This window comes from Pituophis catenifer, unplaced genomic scaffold (genome assembly GCF_029215685.1).
Source record: "Pituophis catenifer annectens isolate HBS135680 unplaced genomic scaffold, rPitCat1.0.hap2 SCAF_8, whole genome shotgun sequence".
Taxonomy (NCBI): Eukaryota; Metazoa; Chordata; class Lepidosauria; order Squamata; family Colubridae; genus Pituophis; species Pituophis catenifer.
The window spans coordinates 32,514,911-32,535,824 of NW_027256888.1; the positions used below are offsets into that span (position 1 = coordinate 32,514,911).

At 42.0% G+C, this 20,914-nt stretch overlaps 1 protein-coding gene across 1 annotated transcript in view; it reads left to right on the forward strand.

The window, feature by feature from the left end:
• GALNTL6 (polypeptide N-acetylgalactosaminyltransferase like 6) overlaps positions 1-20,914 on the forward strand; it is a 971,551-nt gene that overhangs the window by 436,611 nt on the left and 514,026 nt on the right. Inside the window, exon 2 of the mRNA XM_070948436.1 lies at positions 12,856-12,964. Within this exon, the coding sequence (XP_070804537.1) occupies positions 12,856-12,964 (109 nt within the window). The remainder of the gene's footprint in view (positions 1-12,855; positions 12,965-20,914) is intronic.

The window sequence follows — 20,914 nt, forward strand, 5'->3', positions numbered from 1 at the left end:
TGAGAGGTCTAACAGGACCAGGACAGAGGAACAACCCCTGTCCCGAGCCCTCCAGAGATCATCAACCAACGCGACCAATGCCGTTTCCGTGCTGTACCCAGGCCTGAAGCCCGACTGGAATGGATCTAGACACGACACTTCATTCAGGTACTGGGGTAGCTGTCGCGCAACCACACTCTCAACAACCTTCTCAACGAAGCAAAGGTTGGAGACTGGACGATAATTAGCCAATATTGCCGGGTCCAGGGAAGGCTTCTTGAGGAGAGGCCTTACCACCGCCTCTTTCAGGGCGGCGGGAAAGACACCCTCACCCAACGAAGCATTTATAATCCCCTGGAGCCGTCACCTCCCGTCACCTCCCGGGAAGCCAGCACTAACCAGGAGGGACACGGGTCCAACAAACATGTGGTTGCGTTCAATCTACCCAGAATCCTGTCCACGTCATCTAGGGTCACAGGATCAAACTCATCCCAGATAACAGTCTCAAGACCTGTCTCCGTTACCCTCGCTGGATCTGAGTCCAGACCTGCCCGAATCTGAGTGATTTTGTCATACAGATACTGAACAAAATCCTCGGCTCTTCCCTCCAAGGGGTCCTCCCGCGCTTCCTGGTGGAGCAGGGAGCGGGTCACCCTAAACAGGGTGGCCAGGCAATTATCTGATGACGCAATAAGAGCAGTAAAATGAGTACATTTTGCTGCTTTTATCGCCACTAGGTAACTCCTAATATGAGATCTTACCAGTGTTCGGTCAGATTCAGAAAGACTAGCCCTCCAACAGCTCTCTAGGCGTCTTTTCCGGCGCTTCATCTCCCTGAGCTCCTCGGTGAACCAAGGAGCCAGGCGAGATCGGCGCCGGGTCAGAGGCCGCAAAGGCACGACTCGATCCAGGGCTCCAGCAGCCGCCCTATCCCAGGCGCCCACTAGGTCCCCAGATGAGGCGTGAGCCAGAACCTCCGGGATTGGCCCAAGCTCCATCTGGAACCTATCAGGTTCCATCAGGCACCTGGGGCGGTACCATCTTACCGGTTCCGCCTCCCTGCAGCGGTGTGCCGCGGTTCGAAGGTCAAGGCGAAGGAGCGAGTGATCTGACCATGACAAGGGCTCGATGACTATATTCCCTATCTCGAGATCACTCAACCACTGTCCAGAGACAAAAACCAAGTCCAGTGTGTTTCCCCCAGTGTGCATAGGGCCATGAATTAGTTGGGTCAGGTCCATGGCCGTCATGGAAGCCATGAACTCCCGAGCCACCTCAGACGCCTCACCCACGGATGGCAGGTTGAAATCCCCCATGACCATAAGTCTGGGGGTATCAACCGCCACCGCGGCAATAACGTTAAGTAGCTCGGGCAGGGCAGGGAGCCAGGTACGTGATCAGCAAACCCATCTGAACCTCGTGGCCCCACTTCACAAGGAGGGACTCACAACCAGCTGTCTGGGGTACAGTGGTCTCCCTCGGCCTAAGGCCTTCTCTAATAATAACCGCTACTCCCCCGCCCCTCCCCTGTGACCTTGGCTGATGGAATGCGTGGAAACCTGGTGGGCACATTTCTACCAGAGGGACCCCTCCCAGGTCTCCATAATACCCGCCAGGTCCGCTCTCCCCTCGTAAACAAGATCACAGATGAGGGGGGCTTTATTTACTACAGACCTGGCGTTGCACAACATCAGGCAAAGGCCTGGGCCCTGAAGGTCTGTACTACCTGGAGAACGGGTGGAGCCTTGGGGGCCGGAGCACTCTACTGCTTGAAGACAGCGGGTGCGTGCTCCCTTAACATGATATGGCCCCCTGCTCCCGCCATATCTACCTCTCCCACACATAGTACCGATGGTAAAAATACAGTGTGGACCAACTCGACCCCCTCCGGATCCCCCACCACCCCCGCCGAACGTCCTGGCCAAGCCCGACTCTCCCCCTAGTGGGTTATCCCCCAAACCCACAACCCTAATTCCAATCCCACCCCCCTCCCCCCTCCCAGAACCCCTTAAAAGTTTAAACAAGGACAATTTTAAAAAACCCCACAGCCCCCTCTTTGCGGCATGCCACCTCTCGGGACTCCAGAGCCCGTCATCGAGGTAGGCCCTCGATAGAATGGAGGGCCAAGCCTGCGAGAGGGGGGAGTCTCACAGACCAAGAAGCTCCGCTGCTGAGTACATTAATCATAATGGGTGACACGACCATATCCTGAGGGTGTATATAAAGGACCGAGGAGAAGACAAAGGAATGGGGGATCTCAGAGACGTATTTGCAGGACCAAGTCCCCTGTCCCCTCACAACAGAGGACATAGTCCAAAGCCAGGACGACCACAGTTCCAAGGGGGAAATAGATCCAACCACTCTCTCACGGTGGTTAGGTCAGCTGGACAGCCCCCTCTTGTGGTGGGGTGGTAGCAATGAACCGATGCATATAGACAGCATCCGGGGGTCAGGTCCAAAAATCGCCCTCTCACGGCATTTTGTCCGGTGGTAAAGACCGATGGTAAAGTCCCCTCGCTGGTAAAGTCCCCTCGCTGGTAAAGTGCATATATGTAGAAAGCTGGTAAAGTGCATATATGTAGAAAGCGTCCCAGTTCAGCCCCCAGGGGCTCTGACACCTGGCCACCCTCTCACGGTGGTCAGGCAAATGTCTAGCCCCCTCAGCCGACGGGATGCAGCCATGTACCGGTCTCCCATTCAGGTGGAAATAGCCCTCTCCAGAGTCAGGGGGGTTCAGAATAGTAATAGAGCATAGCGCCAATGAGTCCCACAGGCTGACAGTTGGTCCAGGTGGGCCCAGTTCTAAAGAGGAACGCTGGAGGAGAGAGAAATGGGGCAGTTTTCTTGAGCCCCCAGCCCTCCGCACAACCACAAATTGAGGCCTCCCAAGGCCCAGAAGATCACTCCGGGTCTTTTCCGCCCCAACCATGGTTGCAGGTCTCCCAGTCCTGTTGGTTTGTTGCCCCCCCAGCTCCTTTTCCAAAGGGGGGGGGTCCCCAGCGCCGTCTGACCGTCAGCTTGCCTCCACAGCAACCACCATCGCCGCTGCCCCCGCGCCATTGTCGCCAGCCCCCGAAAGAGCCTGGCAACGTCCCAGAGATCTTCAGGGGGTGCCCGACACATCTTGCAACCCTTCGGGCAACTCCCCCGGGCTTAGAAAACTTGCCGCGCAGCGGGCGCCCCCGGCACAACGCCGCTCCAGTTAGTTGATGGCGTCCGGCTGTTAGGAAACGCCGCCGATGTTGCCGATGCCCAGCTGATCAGCCTGACGCTCCACACATCGCCCGCACATCGCCCCTTCCTCTCTGCTCAGTCACGGAGGGAAAGAAAACCCTCTCCGTGCTGGCCAGGAGCTCCCCTGACTGGTCCTGGGGTCGAAGCTCTTCAAAACGACCCCCAAAGGACCCAAAGGGTAGGTTGGCGCCCCATCCTCAGATCGCGATCCCAGCGGGCGCCGCCATCTTGGACATGTGCAGAAGCATGATTCATAGGGTTTGTTTGTTTGTTTTTATTAAATTTATATACCGCCCTACTCCCGGAGGACTCAGGGCGGTGAACAGGCACAAAATAAAATACATAGATACAAAAGTTAGAAACATAATTAAAACCAGATTAAATAATTTGGCCCGAGACAATTAAAAATCCCAATAATTTAAAACAGATTAAAATTTCAATTTAAAAGAATTTTAAAACGGGAGAAAATTAGGCCAGGCCGGCTTGCTGGAATAGGAGGGTCTTAAGAGCACGGCGGAAAGTGCGCAGATCCGGGATCCTCCGTATCTCTGGGGGGAGCTCGTTCCAGATAGTGGGTGCCCCCACAGAGAAGGCCCTCCCCCTGGGGGCTGCCAGTCGACATTGTTTGGCTGATGGCACCCGGAGGAGCCCCTCTCTATGAGAACGTACCGGTCGGTGGGAGGCTGTTTGTGGTAGTAGGCAGTCCCATAAATAATCAGGTCTTAAGCCATGGAGCGCTCTAAAGGTGGTGACCAAAACCTTGAAGACCACCGGGAGCCAGTGCAGCTCGCGCAGGAGAGGTGTCACACGGGAGCGCCATGTTGCTCCCATAACCACCCACGCGGCTGCACTCTGCGCCAGTTGGAGCCTCCAGGTGCTCCTCAAGGGGAGCCCCATGTAGAGAGCGTTACAGTAGTCCAGGCGGGAAGTGATGAAGCCATGAGTGACTGTGTGTAGGGAGTCCCGATCCAGAAAGGGACGCAACTGGCGAATCAGGCGAACTTGATGAAAAAATCCTCCCGGTCACGGCCGTCAAGTGCTCTTCTAAAAACAGCCATGAATCCAGGAGGACACCCAAGTTGCGAGCCCTCTCCATGGGGGCTAGCGATTCACCCCCAATAGACAGCAATGGCATCAACTGACTATATCGGGACGTCGGAAACCACAGCCACTCGGTCTTGGATGGGTTGAGCCTGAGCCTGTTCTTCCCCATCCAGATTCGCACGGCCTCCAGACACCGGGACATCACTTCAAGGGCATCGTTGGGGTGGTCTGGGGTGGAGATGTACAGCTGGGTGTCATCACTAGTTCAACACTAGCTTGATTGATATATTTTATATATAGATAAAAGAGGAAAAATATTTCAGAAAATGTACAATTTTCCATTTGCTTTACAAGTAACTTGCTGATTCTATTAACACCATAGATTAATTCTTTCTGAAAGTTCAACAGTGATTATCATCTTAACTTTACAATCTGCCAATTAATCTATTGTGCCTCTGACCCCAAAATATTTTTTTTGCAGTATACTATTTGAAATGAAAATACATAAGACCATATTGTCTGATTTTTCACATATGAAAATACAACTCATTTAAAGCTATAATCTATCACTATCAATATTGTGCTCTTGTGTCTATAGTGTGAAGGAAAGGTTATGTATTTGAATGGACCATGACCCGATACGCACACAAATGCACTAAAGCATGGAAGTTGACAGAGGAGTCTTGAGAAACTACTTAGTTTAATAAAAAACACATAAAAATAAAACCTAAAAGAAGGCACCAACGGCCTAAAAGATTCTCCTCTCAGCAAAGTCCATTAGCTCTAATCTTCTTCCCAAGCGTGGGAGGCTCTCTGCGTTCTTTGTCAGTCTTCTCAGGAGCAAGGCAGTGACTCAGCTCTTTGTAGCAACTTCAGCTCTGGAGTAAGGTCTCAGGTAATGTCTCTGGCCATGATCTGCTGCTCTCTGCTGGGCTCTGCAGTGAACTCAGCAGCCAACTCTGGTGCTGCTTATATACTGATCAACTGTCCGTTGGAAAGTGCAGGAAACTCAGAGCCAGGAAGCTGTGCTCTGATTGGTTCATTCAAACTGTTCAAACCAATCAATCAATTAGCTGCAGCAATATGCTGAGATGTTTTTCCTCTCACAATCCCCTTCTCTGCAATAATTGATTACAGAAATACATGTACATACAAGTCATGAGCATATACATCACAGTAGTAAGAAATACAATCTTACATAGTCATAGATATCTTATCCAAGAGATATTGGTGTTGATCCCTAGGCAATGGCTTCGTGAGCAAGTCTGCTATCTGCTCTTTTGTCTCGCAGAAAACTGTCCTAACGAAACCTATCCTGGTCAATTGCCTGACATGTTTATACTTGATGTCAATGTGACGTGACCTCTGTCCCACTGCATCAGCCTGCGAGATATTTTTTTTTTTTTAATTTGATTTATATGCCGCTCTTCTCCGGAGACTCAGGGCGGCTTACAATGCGTTATTGATAACAGCCGTGTTGTCCTCATAAATCTCAATAGGATACACTGGTTCTTCCCACAAGTTTTTTAGGAGATCATCAAACCATACCAGATTATTAGATGCTTTCGATAAACACACATATTCTGCCTCGGCAGTGGAAGTGGCAATTAACTTCTGTTTACCTGAGTACCAATGGATGGGACTCCCATTCAGAAATATAACATAACCTGAGGTACTCTTTCTGGACTTAATGTCCCCTGCCCAATCAGCATCTGCATAACAGCATAAACTTGGTTTATCTGATGTATCTGGCTCCAATAAAAGTGAATGTTTAACAGTGTTCTTTAAATCCCTTAAAACTCTTTTAATTCAACTCCAGTGGTATTGAGTGGGATTCTCAGAATGCCTGGACAGAACGTTTACGGTCAGACTAATATCTGGCCTAGTCCAGCTTGCAATATACAGTAATGATCCTATTACTGATTTATAAAGTGTCTTCTGCTCAAAAGGTTCACATTCAGCATACATATTCTTGAGGAAATCTGTCTGCATGGGTGTGTCACAAGGTTTGGCCTCTGTCATGTTGCATCTTTCTACCAATTCTGTAATCTTGTCCTGTTGGGAGAGTTCATACCTTTTCTCTGTCTTTACAAATTGGACTCCTAAGAATTTATCAATTCGACCTAGAGGCTTTAGGGCAAAATTCTTATTTAACTCCTTGGAAAACATCTTATATCTGTCCTCAGACTTGCAGACATACAAAATATCATCCACGTAAACCAGAACTGTTTTTTTAATACCCTGATGATTTTTAATGAACACACATTCATCAGCTGATGAGATTGTAAAACCCATTTGTTTTAAACTACTGGTAAGACATTCGTACCACCTTCTGCCAGATTGTTTAAGACCATAGAGGCTTTTGTTTAAAAGCCAAATATCACTTTCTTGGTGCTCTACACCTTGAGGAGCCGTAACGTATATTTTCTTATCTAACTTGGCGTGTAAGTATGCTGTTTGTACGTCGAATTGGTACACACTCTCCCCTTGTATGGCAGCTATAGTGAGTGCGGTCTTCACACTTTCAGGCCGGACTGTAGGCGAGAAGGTATCAACATAATCATGAGGGAATCTTTGTGAAAAACCCTGTGCAACCAACCTCGCCTTATAAATAAACTTCCCATCTTCGATGGGTTTTTTCTTAAAGACCCATCTTGTGCCAATTACTTTTTGTTCATTGGTAACTCCGTTGGTGTGAATACCTCTAGTTTTTTCAAACTCTGCAATTTGGTATCCATCGCAGCACGCCAATTTTGTTGTTCTTTATCAGATAGAATTAACACATCTTCATACCTTTGGGGTATGACTGAAACGTGGTCAACAGAAGTGACAAAAGTTTCATACCTTTTTGGCTTCTTCCCCCTAGTGGATCGAACTGGTCTTTTAACTGATTCTTCATCCACTTCAGTACTATCTGATAAGTTGTCCTCCTCACCATCACCATTCTGTACCTTTAAAGTGGGATGCCCTTCTTTCCATGCTGTCTCCGTCTTCCACTTTAAAATTCCCTTCAAGGGTTTGGGGGGTGTACTGTCCTCCTCATCTCCAAAACCAGAGGTGTTGCTATCAGTAGATAGGCTTTCAGAGACTTTTCTGCATTTTTATTTTTACTATGAGGGGGATCTTGAGCCAGGATCTCATTTGCATGGATCCTGCTCCAATTAGTGCCTTCATAAAAAGTAGCTGACCTAGATATTACTATTCTCCCATTTGAGTCCACAAACCCAAAAGCCTTAGAACCTGTCTCATAGCCCATAAACCTCAGTTTGGCTGAGACTTTATCCCCCTTCTTTCTAAGCTCTTTTGGGATGTGGACATCAGCCATCACTCCAAATACATGAAGATGCGCCAATTTCGGCTTATGGCCATACACTATCTCATATGGGGTCTTTTGTACCACACTGGACTACACCCGGTTCAGTGTATAATTTGCATACGAAACAGCTTCCGCCCAATATGAAAAACTTAAGTCAGCATCCTCAAGTGCGCACCTTGTCTGCAGCACGCCATTCCATCTTTCCTAAATTCCATTTTGAAATACGGAGTAAGGAGCCGTGCATAAATGTACTATGCCTTTCCTTTTCAGCCAATCAGAGAACTGCGCTGAATTAAACTCAGTTCCTCTATCGGTCAAAATCTTTTGAATATTGACCTTATGCTGGTTCTCCACTAGGCGGCAGAATTCCTTAAATTTAGACAATGTCTGATGCTTGGATTTGATAGGGTAAACAAATCCAAACCTACTATGGTCATCTACAATTGTCAGAAAGTAACGATTCCCACCAAAAGAGGCTTTCAGGGGACCCACCAGATCCATATGTACCAACTAGAATATGTGTTCAGAATATCTCTGGGATTTCTTGGGTGCAGGACTCACTTTTGACTTCGCAATCCTGCAAATAGAACAGTCCAGAAAAATGTTACAATCTTTAACCCTGGTTCCATTTGAACATACAGATACCTTTTGTACTACTGGGAAGCTTACATGACCCAATCTACGATGCATGAGATGAGTACATTCATCATGTAACGACTTGCCAATGGAGATTGTGTTGGTGTCCTCAGGCTCACTCCTTCCCTGTTTTAAGTTAAAACTTACAGACCTCTTACTGCTTAAAACATTTTTACAATTACCTTTAAAATTCCCCTTCTCTTGTGTACCTCCAAAATCTTCATCTGAATCAAATTGAGATTCGTTATCATCACTATCAAGAGTGGTAATCTGGTTAGTAATATCAGATTCCTCAGCCTTTGAAATGGGAGAGTAATAGGGTAAACCGCTGATTTTCAACACTTCCCCAACCACATGCTTATTATTGGTAACCACAGCAGTTCCCTCTGTGAACAATATCTCTATCTTAGAATTCTCACTTATCTTCACAATGCTGAGCAAATTATTATCAATGTCAGGTACATATAAAACATCATTAACTTCCCCAAGCCCAGGAATAAAAACCTTACCAATGCCAGTAACTCTTACCCTTTTACCATTTGCAACCTTAACCATAGATTTATATCCCCTCAATTCAGTAAACAGCCTTCGATTATTCACAATATGTTTGCTTGCCCCACTATCCAACAGCCACAGTTTTGTGTGTTGCTTTCTAGAGAGATCTGATTCAGATGTCTCAACCACAGTAACAAAGTTGTCAACAAAACCAAATTTGTCCTTCTTATCATCTTTCTTCGACCATTTACCCCTTCTCTGACGGGAAGTATTACTTGTGGCTTCCCATGTGGGGTGGGTGATCTTTTCCTATACTGACCACCAGAGGGCGCCCTTTGGCATGCTCTAGCATTATGTGGGCAATCCCTTTTGTAATGACCCTTAGATCCATAATTAAAGCATTCCCCAACAGTATAAATCTTATCGGGGCTTTTTGACCTTCTCATTTGCCTATCCTTCCCGTGGAAGGTTGCCCTATCTTTTCTCAAATTGTCTTGAGCAATTAATTTACCAGACAGAACTTTCAGGGACATGTTTTCAGGACTAATGTTGTCCAGTCGGGACACAAAATTATCCCAACTAGGATCTAGGGAGTTAATTAAGATACTGATCAAACTCTGTTCATCTACATGCTGTCCCCTTAAAGTTAACTCCTCCCGCATTTTATTAAGTTCACAAAGGTGTTCGTTCATATCAATACCTTGTTTCAATTTCGCAGAATGAAATTCACTGGAAATTCTGCTTGTTGCATTAGAATTCTTGCAACAAAACAGTTTAAACAACTTTTGCCAAACTTCACATATAGTTAAACCATGTGGAATACTGGGATACAAAACAGGGTCAATGGCTGATAACAAAACACAAAACGCTTTGTGATGCAAAAGATCTGTTTCCATAGTCCAGGGATTGGGGGGAGGGTCAAGCAATAACAATAACACATCTTCCCTCATTAGAATCACCTGCACATTTTTAGACCATTCCTCTAAATTCTTTCCACTAATGTGTAAGGTTTTAAAACCAGATGGCAAAATATTTGCATTTGTAGGCGTAGGATTAGGAAAATGCTGCCTCCCATGATGTCGCAGATTTTTAAACTGACAATAGGGCATAGGAATCACAGTGGTTGGCTTAAAAACTGCCGGTTGGTCACTCGATGATGGCCTCCCTTCAATGGAGGGAGTCAAATTCTCAGGCTATATGTACTCAGAAATCATCCGTGCCTGTGATGCAGAATGTGAAGACCTCCTCGGCTGCCTCCCCGCAGAAAACCTTGAGTGTTCTCCTGGAACGTCAACTTTGGTTGGTATAGTCCCAGAGGTAGCTCCAAAAACTGGGGGCACCGTGGGAGTGCCCATCCCATTTACAACAGATGAAGAGCAGGTCATAGATATCAACTGAGTATTAATACGAGTTGCAGTTTCACATTGAGCAATAAGTAACTGAAAATCAGTTCCAAAGAACGCAATTAACGTCTCAATTGCACTTGCAACTTCAGATTCGGGAGGTGAACTCCTTACATTCAAGGCTGTGCCTGCCATCACCGTATTGGTTGTCTGGGTAGTAGCCAGCCCAGGCAGCATTGGTGGCATTTCAAATGCAATCGGAACTAGCGATGCTGTAGTTGAAGGGGGGATAAAACTTCCAGCTGGCTGATTTAAAGCAGTTTGGGCAGTAGATAACATTTGGTGGGAAATTTAAAACAGGCAGTCCTTTGTTTCCTGCCTTGGGTTTACAGCCAGCAAGGGGGGTTACAGGAGAAGTTTGAAAATCCCTTACCAGCCTGATGTTTTCAGTCCTGTCTCGAGCTGCCACTGGCGTAGTTGCTGCTTGCATCAAGATGCTGAAATCAGCAGCTGGATTCTGACACGTTGTAGGGAGTCCAAGAGTTCGAAGTATTATTGACCTCACTTCATCTTCTCCCACCGGTCTTACATTCGATGCCATAGGAGACACCCGTCCACCTACTGCTCCTCCAAGCAGGGGAAAATCACCTTCTGCAACATGCATCTCGGGAGCTGGGGCATCTGCTTCAAAACTCACAGCTTCTTCGCTCTCCTGCACAACCGTTGCTTGAAGTCCTCCAGCTGAGGCCATCCTGGCTTGTTCTTACATCAATTGGTCTTGGAGTTGCTTCCTCTTAGTAAAGTCCCGGGTCTTGACTTTATCCTGTCGCGTTGGTTTGATGGTGGGCATGCTAGTGCATTGTGCTATGAATCAGGTCCATTGAACCATCCGCTGCTACCAATTGTGAAGGAAAGTTTATGTATTGGAATTATGACCCGATACGCACACAAACGCACTAAAGCATGGAAGTTGACAGAGGAGTCTTGAGAAACTACTTAGTTTAATAAAAAAACACATGAAAATAAAACCTACAAGAAGGCACCAACGGCCTAAAAGATTCTCCTCTCAGCAAAGTCCATTAGCTCTAATATTCTTCCCAAGCGTGGGAGGCTCTCTGCGTTCTTTGTCAGTCTTCTCAGGAGCAAGGCAGTGACTCAGCTCTTTGTAGCAACTTCAGCTCTGGAGTAAGGTCTCAGGTAAGGTCTCTGGCCATGATCTGCTGCTCTCTGCTGGGCTCTGCAGTGAACTCAGCAGCCAACTCTGGTGCTGCTTATATACTGATCAACTGTCCGTTGGAAAGTGTGGGAAACTCAGAGCCAGGAAGCTGTGCTCTGATTGGTTCATTCAAACTGTTCAAACCAATCAATCAATTAGCTGCAGCAATATGCTGAGATGTTTTTCCTCTCACATATAGGCCATTATTGATGTAATTAATATATATCACTAATAAAGCAAATAATATATTATCATCAGTTAATTATGATTTTTTAAACAACCACTGGAGGTATTGATTATATTGTTTTTCCTTTTGCGTCTATTAAATGTTGCAGTCACATGACAAATCTCCAAAATTGTAGGGGAAAAAGCTGCAGATTTATAATACCAAACTCAGTTTCATGAAAATCCATTTTAATTAAACTGAAGTTTGTAGCTGATCAGTTGTTCTTAAAATTCAATGTCTAGACAAAAGCTTCGCTGCAAGAAGGATTGCTGAATATGATGTTCAGAAGCAGAGGATGGAATTCTAGTGTCAAGACATTGAATTTAAAGTATTTTTTGCTTTTATAGCATGCCACAGTACACAAATTCAATGCACTGAATTTAAAGTATTTGTGAGCCTATGCCACAAAGACTGGACGCAATTGCTAATTGCAGTCCACTGTGAACAGCTTCTATAGTGACACAAGAGACTTCTAAGAAGCTAATCATAAGCAGAATAATAGGATGCACTAAACAGGGTAGTTCATAGCAGGTAGCAGGGTGCTAATAGAGAGGGTAATAGAGATGCCAAGATTTTGCAAACATGTATAAAAAGGGCAGGGCTTATATTAGATGGTCACCATGTTCATGACTTTTTTGTGCTGTCCCCACATCCTCACACAAACCCTGGCTTTTGGCATGTAAGAAATTTATTCTAAATGTAGTATTTATCTTTTGTCATGTAAGAAATTATACTTCTATGTGACCTCAGCATTTGGCATCCATAGCTCCAACTCTTTTTATTAAAATTTGTCAACAATCCCACAGGCACATCTGTTTACAAACTTTTTTTTTATTTCATGTAATCTGATATGTAATCTGCCTCTTAAAAGAGACAGAGAAGGAAATTTACAGAATGTTATTATACAGCTTTCCAAATGGATTTGTCACCATTTTAGTCTGTTAGTTCCATTTTTATGTTAAGAATCAAGATAGTTTGTATGTTGAAAGGAGAACCAAAAATGTATCAACTGTAGTTTTCGTCACAAAACCAAAAATCTAAATAAATAAATAAACTCCAGTAAATAACATCCCCCTTTTTAAAAAGAAAATAAGTAAACATTTAAAGCTGACTCAAATAAACAAGTATTTGCTAAGGAGAGATTGGTGGATTTTTACATACAGGGCATTCTTGGTTCAGTCATTCAAATGAGTGGAAAAAACAGCCAGAATATGCAAGAATTCCATGTGTATATTTTGGTCCATACAAGAAGCCTGACTGGTGCCTGCTTTTGCTTATGAATAAATTTGAGTTTCAACAAAAAATTGAGCACTTGCTGCTATTTGTTTTTCTTTTCAGACTATAATTATAACTGTTTCCTTTGCAGACTTTGCCAGTGAGGTTTGGAGATGGACAATTGTATACCTGGACAGATGGTTTGAAAAGAAAGGACTGGCATGACTATGAACGTATTCAAAAAGATGCCGTACGTTTAGGTGAGATGCTTAAGGAACTTGACCCATACATGTAAACAATTGGGAATGGGCAAAGGGAAGAAATTAGAGCACTACATTACTTACATACTTGCGAGCAATGTCAAAATACAAGTATGAAAGGTCAATTTGTGTTGTGATGTCACTATGCACATTTCTTCATTTTCACATCATTGTGATTTCTACTGGACACTTGTGTCCTTATGGACACCTGAATAAATAGCATCTACAGAGATATCTTCAAGTATCTGAAATGTCATGCAAAATGTTGCATACCAAACTCAGTTCCATGGAAATCCACTTTCTTTAAACTGATGTTTGTAACTGATCAATTATTCTTAAATTTTAGTGTCTAGCCAGAAGTGCCAGAAGGATTGCTAAATGTGATGCCCAGAAGCAGAGGTTGGAACTGTAGTGTATATTTTAGTTGAAATGTTCAGTTAAATTAGTGTGACATTGCATCTGTCATCTTGCTTATTTTACCCTTACCCTCCATCCTTATGGAATTGTCATAACTGAAATAAGAAGAAAAGTGGATCTGTTCCATTATTTAAAAACTGAAGTTTTATCATAGCACTGTCAGTGGATAAATTTAAAAGTATCCTTTTCCTATTTTATTTTATTTTTTTAATATCCTTTAAAGTTCAGCTCTTGTAAAAATTAAATTATTTGAATGATGTATATACTATCCTTACTAGTTTGTTTTTAAAACTGTAAGACTGAAGCAAAGTGACTAAAAGTCACATAGTGATTGTCTTTGCTAAGTGGGGATTTGACCAAGCTGTTCCTAGTCACAGTTCAGTATTAATCATAACACACTGACTTAGATAGACATATATTTCCAAGGGTTGCCTTATGCAGCTTAAGTGAGACTTTGTTCCTATGTTTTTGTGTTGGACTCTAATTATTTATTCAAATGGAAGTAGCTTTCATTTGTATGAAAGTGGAACATTTTTCTAGTGTAACTGTGAAATTGGGAATCAAGAGTTAATCTACAAATTTGATTTGATCGGAAGTGTCAGATTCAACCAGAAGTGTCGCAGCTAGACAGTCAGGGAATTAGTGGGCTCTGATGAGCTCCGCGAAAACCCAGACTGACGAACTGCCACCAAGGGGTCTTCGGACTGGAACCATCCTGTAGGGACGGGGAAGAAGGACAGGCACCTTGGAAGACCAAGAGAAACAGGCAAGTTCCTTCAAGGTCAGAGAATCTCTCTCCGATTCGGCGGCGGGGGCAGCAGCCATTGCGGCTGTCAAGAAGCTGGGGCAACCAGACTAAGTATCGAGCAGGAGCGGTGATTGCAACAGAGTTTTTGAAGCCGGGTGAGTGACAGCCAACCAACAGGCAAAATAACAACAACAACAAAACTTTTTTAAACTTGAAAACCTCAGCATAAATATAGCGGCTAATGGACATGGTGGGGAAGAAAAGAGGATATAAATTGAATTTAAAGAGTCAAAAACTCGAAAAGAAAATTGACTTTTAAATAAAAGTATCTGGAAAATTTTAAGAATTAGAAGAAGTAACCCCAAAATTGGTTAAAGGATTGGAAAGAAAATAAATAGATCCTTTTGTTTTGTTTTGTTTTGTTTTTTGGAATGTTAAGAAAAATAAAAGAGAATTGGACATTAAGCCCTGCAACAGAAGTGTTGTATACCTAAAGATAAATTAAGGGGAAAAAAAGAAGGGAAAAGTATTGTTTAATTTGGACTGGACTATAAAATTGACTTGGTATTTTCAAAGTTAAAAAGAAGAAAAAAGAAACTAGTAAAGATTGTTAACATGGACTGATATAAAATGGATATTTTGTTAGTCAGTTAAGAGGAATTGTGGATTGTAGAGAGACATCTTCAGGAGAAAAAAATAATTGCAATTTGGAATCTTTGTTTTGGAAAATTTTGAACTGCATCACTGATAATAGTCATAAGAACTTTTGGGGAGGATTGCTTTGTCTGCAAGGGGCTTGACTTTGGGGAAAAAAAGGGAAACAACGAAACTTTTAAAACTGGAACAATACCAACACGGAAAAAATAAAATGATGCAGGAAATTAGAGAAATGATGGAAATGATGTACTCGTTGTGGAAAGTGGAAATAAGAGGAATAATTATGATGCTACATGGAGCATCAAAACTCGAGGATCCAAAAACTGAGAGAGAGCATGTTCAAGCTGACAAGGAAACAAAGACGGAGAAGCAAGACACAGAGACTGAAAACAAAGAAGAAGATAAAGACAATGAGATTAATTTTGGAAAATTAATTGAATATATGGATAGTAATAATAAAAAGAAGGTTTTTAGAGATTACATTGGGATTAACAATGGAAAAAACAGAAAGAGACAAAGAAGGAAAGAAGGGTGGAATAGAAAGAACACAAAAAACTTAAATGATTACACCGGGATTAACAGTGAAAAAAAAGAGAGGAAAAGAATGGGGAACAACAGGAAATGCAGGGCAAAATAGAAGAGTCCAGGTCTGTGAAATACAGAATGACTACACTGGGATAAACAGTGGGATAAATAGTGGGGAGATAAGAAAAGGAAAAAAGAGATGGGAAACAATGGGAAATTTAGGGCAAAAGAGGAGAGCTCAAGATTTCAAAATACAAAAGAAAAAAAGGGGAAAGAAAAAGGTAAAAATAAAAATGGGACGGGAGAAAAAGAAATGAAAGAGAAAGATGCTATATGTATTTAGAATTGAAATATGAATTGTAGTAAGAAAAAAATGGGAAACCATATGATTGCAAAAATGAAATGAATAATAATTGGAATATTTGTATTTGTATTTTTGAAATTTAAATAATGATAAGCTTTGTTTTCTTTATCTTTTTTTAAGAAATATGAATAAGTTTAAATTGTAACAACTGAAATACCTTTAATGGTACAGTATATGGTGGTGAAAATAGAAAGGATTAAGTTGTGGCTTGGATAACAGCTAAAACATTTTTAAAATTAACTAGGGAAACTGTAACAGTGGAAATATTTTTAATTTTATAATGTGATGAAAGTAGAAATGATTAATTGTAATAATTGAAATACTTCCAATTGTATATTGTGTTGAAAGCAGAAATGACTATAATTAATTGATTGGTAAAAAGATAGTTATATAACTAACTGATTAATACTAAAATGTTGGATTTGTATTATCAAAGGAAATGTATGTTATAAAATAAGCGGATTTATTATCATTATAAGAATTAAACAATTTTAACACTACATAACTAACCAATGTGAGGATAGATATAAAAATAGATGACAAAGGGAAGGGGTATAATATAGAATAGAAGGGAAAAACTGAATTTGATTAAGATTAGAGATGAGAATGAAGGGTAATATTGGTTCTTAAAAAATAGATGAGAAATAAATATGGCAAAAAGGAAATATAGAAATTGTAAATTTAATTGAAATGACTAAACACTGTTTAAATTTGTGAACCGGCAAAATACTCTGTTCAAAGAAAATATTTGTATGTGTGTCTGTCTAAAAAAAAAAACTTGACCAAAAAAAAAAAGAGAGTTAATCTACAAATTAAAGTATAGTATAGATTATACTAAAGTGTGCTAGCTCATCTCAAAGTTTTACACATTAAAACTAAACAAAGATCACAGAAGCATAATAGGCTTCATGTCATATTTAAAACTTGTGTATCAAATTAAGTTTTCTCCTAACTGAGGAGAATAAAAAAATGTACAAACAAGTCGAAGAATTGGCACTGTTTCTTTTTGGTTATTTAAGAGTATGAAAAAAAGTATCAACACATGTTTACCTTGAAATAAAATAGTATATAAAGCACACTATTTCAAAACTTTCTAAATTTAGTAACAAAGCATTCCATTAAAATTCAGAATGGTCTAGAGCCGTGATGGCGAACCTATGGCCTGCGTACCCGAAGTGGCACGTGGAGCCATGTCGCCTGGCATGCGTGGCATCACCTGTTTCTCTTCTTGGTTTCTGGCATGCATGCGTGCACGATGATCAACTGGCCTTTTTGCGTGCAACAGTGCCGGAAACTAGAAGATCTTCTAGCTGGTTTTCCGTTTTTCTGTGTGAGCATGCACGTTGGCCAGCTGATTGTTATGTGCACATGCGCGCCTGAAACCCAGAAGAGTAGCTGGCTGAAACCGGAAGTTCAGAAGCTGAAACTGGAAGTTCATTTTTGGGGTTACTCATGCGCCCTGGGCAGTGCCTCTACTGGGTTGCGACCCAGACACACGCGCACGGTGCCCAAAAAATATTGCCATCACTGGTCTAGAGGAAGGGTGGCCAACTATTTTGTAACCAGGGATTACAATTTTGTAGTATTTAAGAGTTAGCAAGGAGAGCAATAATATTTTACAAAGTCTATTCATAACCTATTTCTTTGCTATAAGAATTTCACAGCAGGATCTCAGGAGATCTGAAGACTAAAAAACATTTGGTCTGATCTGGAAAGAAGAGAAGGGGTAGGGAACTCATTTCAGAACTAAAATGTGTATCCTCCATTATCATTGGCCCTGTTTTCAGAACAGGTTGCTTATCTTTGGAACAAAGCATCAGATTAAGCTGAAAACAGCCCAGATTTACATTTATCTTTAATCCTTAATATTGTACATGAGTTTCAATGAATAATATTTCAGATAATTTAATTTACTTGTATTGGGATTAGCCCTTGGAGAAAGGATGAAGTAAAGTATATTTAATAGGTCTCCATTATTTTAATGCAGATGTGGTATCACAGCTTCAGTCTAAGAAGATGTCAATATTAACCTAAAATGATCCTTCGCTGCACCCCTGAAGGTGAAATTAATAAGAAAATCTATATCTCTTGATTAGTAACTTGTTCAATATGCTTTCTTAAAAACTTTTCATGTTGACAGCCACTTTACAAACAGTATGTAATACTAGCAAAAGTCAATTGAGAGTCATTAATTGCCCCCTCCCACACATACACATACAGACTATGAAAGGCCTCTCTAGCAAATCGGTTTTTAATGATCTGAGTATAATCCATTTTCTTTAATGTCCTTGCAAGGAGCTGAGCTCCAGAAAACTGCAGACTATGCAATGTGACAATATCACTTTTATTTGATCAGACTAGCTAAAGTATCTCCTAAAAAGGTCATGGCATCAAGAGTTTTGACTTCTGGCCAGAAGTTAATCTGATTGTTTCTGTTAATCATATTCCATTGGCACCTACTACACACTCTCAGGGATGACCTTCAAAATAAAAAGAAATATGGCCTCTAAATTGAGCTATTTGGTAGGCTTTGGGATATGTACTGAAAAGCTTTCTCTCTCTCTGCTGTGCCACCCTAATTAGAATAACTTGTTTGGATCAACTCAATTTGACAATATTATTAGGAAATTCAAATCAGACTGATGATTTGAATCATATTTGAGCCAATTGACATCCCATAAGTATTTTGAATCAATTCTTCATTTGCAGAAGAATGAGATCTTTATTGAATTCCACGAATATTTCATCTTTCTCTAGATGCTCAAGATGACATATACAGTTCTTCTCTCTATTGCTACTGATTTTGTCCATAATAACTCAAAAAAGATTAGTCAGAGATCTAGCCAAAAGTTATTCAGTGGATTTCCTGGTCAAGTGGACTTGTGTGCCCAATGTTAGATTTTCCAACATTAATCACTATGACAGCAGTAGCAATACCAAAATGAACAAATAATGATAATTCTTCAGTTTTCCAATTTTACCACAGGCAGGCAGACAGACAAAAAGACAGATACAATGGCAATGTATGTATGAAGAAAGCAGCCTAAAGGTTACTATTGCCTTTGATATGTTACATTTTTTAATTATAATAAAAATTATTTAATTATTTTAATAAGTTCTGCTTTTCTCCTTTACAATCAACAGTCTAAGAAAGGGGAATGGATGGATGGATGGATGGATGGATTGATGGATGATAGATAGATAGATAGATAGATAGATAGATAGATAGATAGATAGATAGATGATACAAACACACACTAAATTTTGTGTGTAAATGAGGTAAAATCCTATTAAATGCAGGGGAAACTTATTTTCTCCACATATATAGGATTAATGTACAATTATCAAGACAAATTATATCAATTATTTTATTATAATGATCCTAAATTATGTCATTCATTAATATTTGTTATTCATTAATCATATCGTGAGCCACGGTGGCGTAGTGGTTAGAGTGCAGTACTGCAGGCTACTTCTGCTGACTGCCGTCTGCCTGCAATTTGGCAGATCAAATCTCACCAAGGCTCAAGGTTGAACTCAGCCTTCCATCCTTCTGAGGTGGGTAAACTGAGGACCCAGATTGTTGAGGAAATATGCTGACTCTGTAAACCACTTAGAGAGGGCTGTAAAGTGGTATATAAGTGCTATTGCTATTGCTATTGCTATATCATGATGCATGGTTACATGTTGCACTTACATTATTTATTTATTTATTTGATAGTTGCCCATGTCACATATGTGACTCTAATCAGTAAACGAGGTTGAAAAAAATTAGTACAACAATAATCAAGAAAACATAACAACAAAAAGCATTGCAAGCATCAAAATCAATAAAACTATAATTATAATTAATTATATAAGTGTAAAACTAATTTGTGGAAGAGCAGAATCACTGTCAGGCATGCTTCCATTCAAAACCCAAGAAAGGAAACCCCCGACTCCATGTTTATAGAGAAGAGGTACTTTTACTGAGTTTGAAATGATAGCAATGAAAGAAAAGCAAGATCTGAAGCAAAAGACACAAAAGTTATATATTGAAAGTATCCCCAAATCCCTCCCCCAAAGGATCCAGGCTGAATGTCCAACCCCAACCCATATGGTGTCATGTGGGGCGCATCTTCAGATGTTTTCGTCTATCTGGTATTCCGGGACTGTTGACCTCGATTGGGTATAAACATGTTCATTCAGATGTGCAGTAGATCATGAGAGCAATCCTCTCTTTTCGTTCACACAGGCCGTCTCTCTCCAGCTCACTTCCCCACCCAAATGTCAATCTTCCCACTCCCCGTTACTATGGCAGCCGATAGCAAGCAAGCATCATAGAGGCTGACCTTTTTCCCTAACTACCTTACAGATTCCATGTCCACATTACTGGATTCACAGATAGATGGCAAAGCATGTTTTTTAGCTCCTTCTGGAAAGTCAGCAAGTTCAAATAAGTCCCATGCCATTCAGGACTCCATACGTCATTACCAGCATCTTGAATCCTGAAGTAAACTGATGGCCAATCTAACTTGTGGAGGAGAGGTGCATTGATCTAACTGTACACATAACTGCCCACACTGCCACATTTCGCAGCATGTGAAATTTCCAGATGTTTGTCAAGGGCAGCCCTATATATGTTACAGTAATCCATGTGGGATCATGTGAATGATGAGCCTAGGACAGAGATGGCTAACCTTTTTGCCATTGTGTGCCAAAAGCAGGGGGAGTGCGGGGGGGTCAAATGCAGGTACCCACACCCATAATTCTATGTACCCTGCCTCCCCTGGATGCACACACGACACTCCCCCCCACCTGCTCCCCATGCTGTTGGCATGTGATGGCCCGGTGGGCCCGGTAGGCCTGTTTTTCACTCTCCCCAAGCTCCAGAGCCTTTCTAGGAACCTGGGGAGGGCGAAAATGGCCTTTCCCCTGCCACCCCAGAGGCCCTCCAGAGGCTGGAAATGGCCCGTTTGCCGACTTCTGGTGGGCCCAGAAGGCCCGAAAATCAACTGGCAGAGCTGAGCTCTCGTGCCCACCGATATGGCTTCGCATGCCACCTGTGGCACACATGCCATAGGTTCGCCATCATGGGCCTAGGACCTTGTGGCCCAAAGTGGGGACAACTGGTGCATAATCTGAAACTGATCAAAAGCCCTCCTAGTCCTGCCTGCCACTGCTCATTCATCAGGCAAAAACTTCCTGATTGCACAATAGGTCTGTCTGTTTATTTTATTTTTTAAAAAGGTTAAATATA